This window comes from Adelges cooleyi, unplaced genomic scaffold (genome assembly GCF_023614345.1).
Source record: "Adelges cooleyi isolate 19-005CV unplaced genomic scaffold, UGA_ACOO_1.1 ACOO_flye_CR_arks_rails_tigmint_CR_PRNA_333, whole genome shotgun sequence".
NCBI lineage: Eukaryota > Metazoa > Arthropoda > Insecta > Hemiptera > Adelgidae > Adelges > Adelges cooleyi.
In genome coordinates this window covers 8,858-10,896 of record NW_026096006.1, presented here as the reverse complement: position 1 = coordinate 10,896, position 2,039 = coordinate 8,858, and the positions used below count along the sequence as shown (strand labels likewise).

The following is a 2,039-nucleotide window of genomic DNA, read 5'->3' as shown; positions in this document are numbered from 1 at the left end:
TTACTGCTGCCCATTAGGAATTTGCAAAGTTTCTCGGCGTACCCGATTTTCAATGTAACGAAGTCTGTCTACAATTTTAAAATAAGTAAGTATGATCTTTATATTATACCCTGGTCCTATTTTTTGTGATAATTTCAATTATTTCATACAAAAATATTATATATTCATGTTTCCTAAATCTAGAAATATATATATATTTTTTTAATTTAAAAATAAAAGTGCTATTTAATAAGTGTTTAAAATTTCTCCCATTATTTTTAGTTTAAGCGAAAACGTTGCCAAGCCTAAATTTACATTATTTGTTATAACTACAGCAAGTGCTAATTAATAGTATAATGTTCAAATAGCAAAACTGATTTTAAAATTGTTGTATTTTTTAACTTGAATTTTAAGTTAATTTTTTAATTTGATTGTTTTACAAAATATTAAAAACCAGTTAAGCTATCAGAATATCATACTGTCAATCATCTTGATCAATATTTGTTGTAGTTATATTAAGTGATGTAAATTTGGGCTTGCGCTAACGTTTTGAGTTGATGGAAAAAATATAAAACATGTAAATATTGTAGAATATATCAAGTAAAACATATTTCAAACTAATTGTGTTATGATTACCATAAAATGTCCACACTTGCAGATGATGGCCAATAATAGTTCTAAGGGTAGAATGGAAGCTTTCGATAAAATTGTTAGTTTTTATACTGAACCCATAAACCGAAAAACCATTAGGCTGAATGTTATTCATCCAAAATCTTTGGAAGTAAACAAACAGACTTTTAAAGGTTTCATCCAGTTGCAAATTTCTCGCCAATTCAATTATTGCCCTGTACCCATCAGTTATTATAAAAGCATCATCTGGGAACCCAGCCGGTCTCCTTGCGGGTAAATGAGGTAATGCCATGATATGTTGGTTGTATATTATTATTAGTGTATTTTATAATTATTAATTTTTTTTAGATAAAACAAAATTACCATTCTCAGAACTATTGCCATATTCATATTGTTCCGAACCTGGTTAACGAGATTATTGGTTTGTATAAACCGTATAATGCTCTGTAAAATAGATTTTTTTTTTAATTTTAATAAAATTTTATTAAAAATTTTTTAGTGGGCTAACCTGATTATAGTGAAACCAGCAACCCAGTGAAACAGCAAACATTAACTGAGCCTCTGGCATTACCCTTCTGATTGCATTTCGTAACGCAGTTTCATCATCGGTTATGACTTGGAGGTTACTCCAATTTGCCACTTGGAATTGCAACTCCTCTTTTAAATATCGTAAAAGTCGTATGTAAACATTTTCTGTACGGCGATTTAATAATCCATATACAATTGGAACTGACTAAAAAAAGGGAATATAATATGATCTCACCTTACTTTATTTTTTTTATTTTTACCTAACTTATCATCTTTATCTAAAAAAATGTTTAATTGATAATTGATAATTTTAGTATTTTTATTGATTACTTTTACTTGTAAATGGTTTTAATCAGCGATGAAATAATATATAGAAAATTACTTACTATATTGTCCATGATCACGTGTACAGTGACTACCTGGTCAATATCCCTCGGAACTAATGGCCTAATACCAAATGTACCATCTATTGCCTTGGTTGTTGACTACCGAAAATATGCAGCATGACTTTGCAAGAACTCAGTATTTGCAAAAACTAAACCTCCAAAGACTACTTCGCCGTTTTCTATGTAGTCCAGACGACCTTGGCAGAAAAGTATCCGGTTCATATCATTCAGGTTGAAAACATTTAATCTGTTTAAGAAATTATTAAATTATAGTCAAAGATTCATTTATATATATTATAAAATTAGTCACTGTCATCGTTGCAACTGTTAACTTGTTTATCCTCTTCATCCATACATCCTTAACTCTTTTTTCTAGCTTTTTCATTAATAATTAAGAACTTGAAATATATTTTTAAATATGGGCTGAATTTTTCCGAAGCCCGTAAGCAATGCTTATTTTGCTTGTAGGCAAATCCGGCTCTGAGTATACTAAATCTGTAAAGATAAAGTAACAGA

The 2,039-nt window shown here is 29.2% G+C and overlaps 1 protein-coding gene across 1 annotated transcript; it reads right to left on the bottom strand.

Moving 5' to 3' along the window:
• Positions 1–1,745, bottom strand: LOC126840048 (uncharacterized). Its single transcript, XM_050575538.1, has 3 exons — positions 1,627–1,745; positions 616–752; positions 1–68 (listed from the first exon to the last, which is right to left on the bottom strand). Exons 1-3 carry the CDS (start codon positions 1,743–1,745, stop codon positions 1–3), a joined length of 324 nt encoding a protein of 107 aa, XP_050431495.1.
• Between the last annotated feature and the right edge of the window lie 294 nt (positions 1,746–2,039).

Coding starts and splice junctions, on each gene's coding strand:
- LOC126840048 (XM_050575538.1), bottom strand. CDS start 1,745: ATGAACCGGATACTTTTCTGCCAAGGTCGTCTGGACTACATAGAAAAC. Junction 753..1,626: donor AGTCATGCTGCATATTTTCG/GTAGTCAACAAC, acceptor TTACTTCCAAAG/ATTTTGGATGAATAACATTC. Junction 69..615: donor GCAAGTGTGGACATTTTATG/GTAATCATAACA, acceptor TTAAAATTGTAG/ACAGACTTCGTTACATTGAA.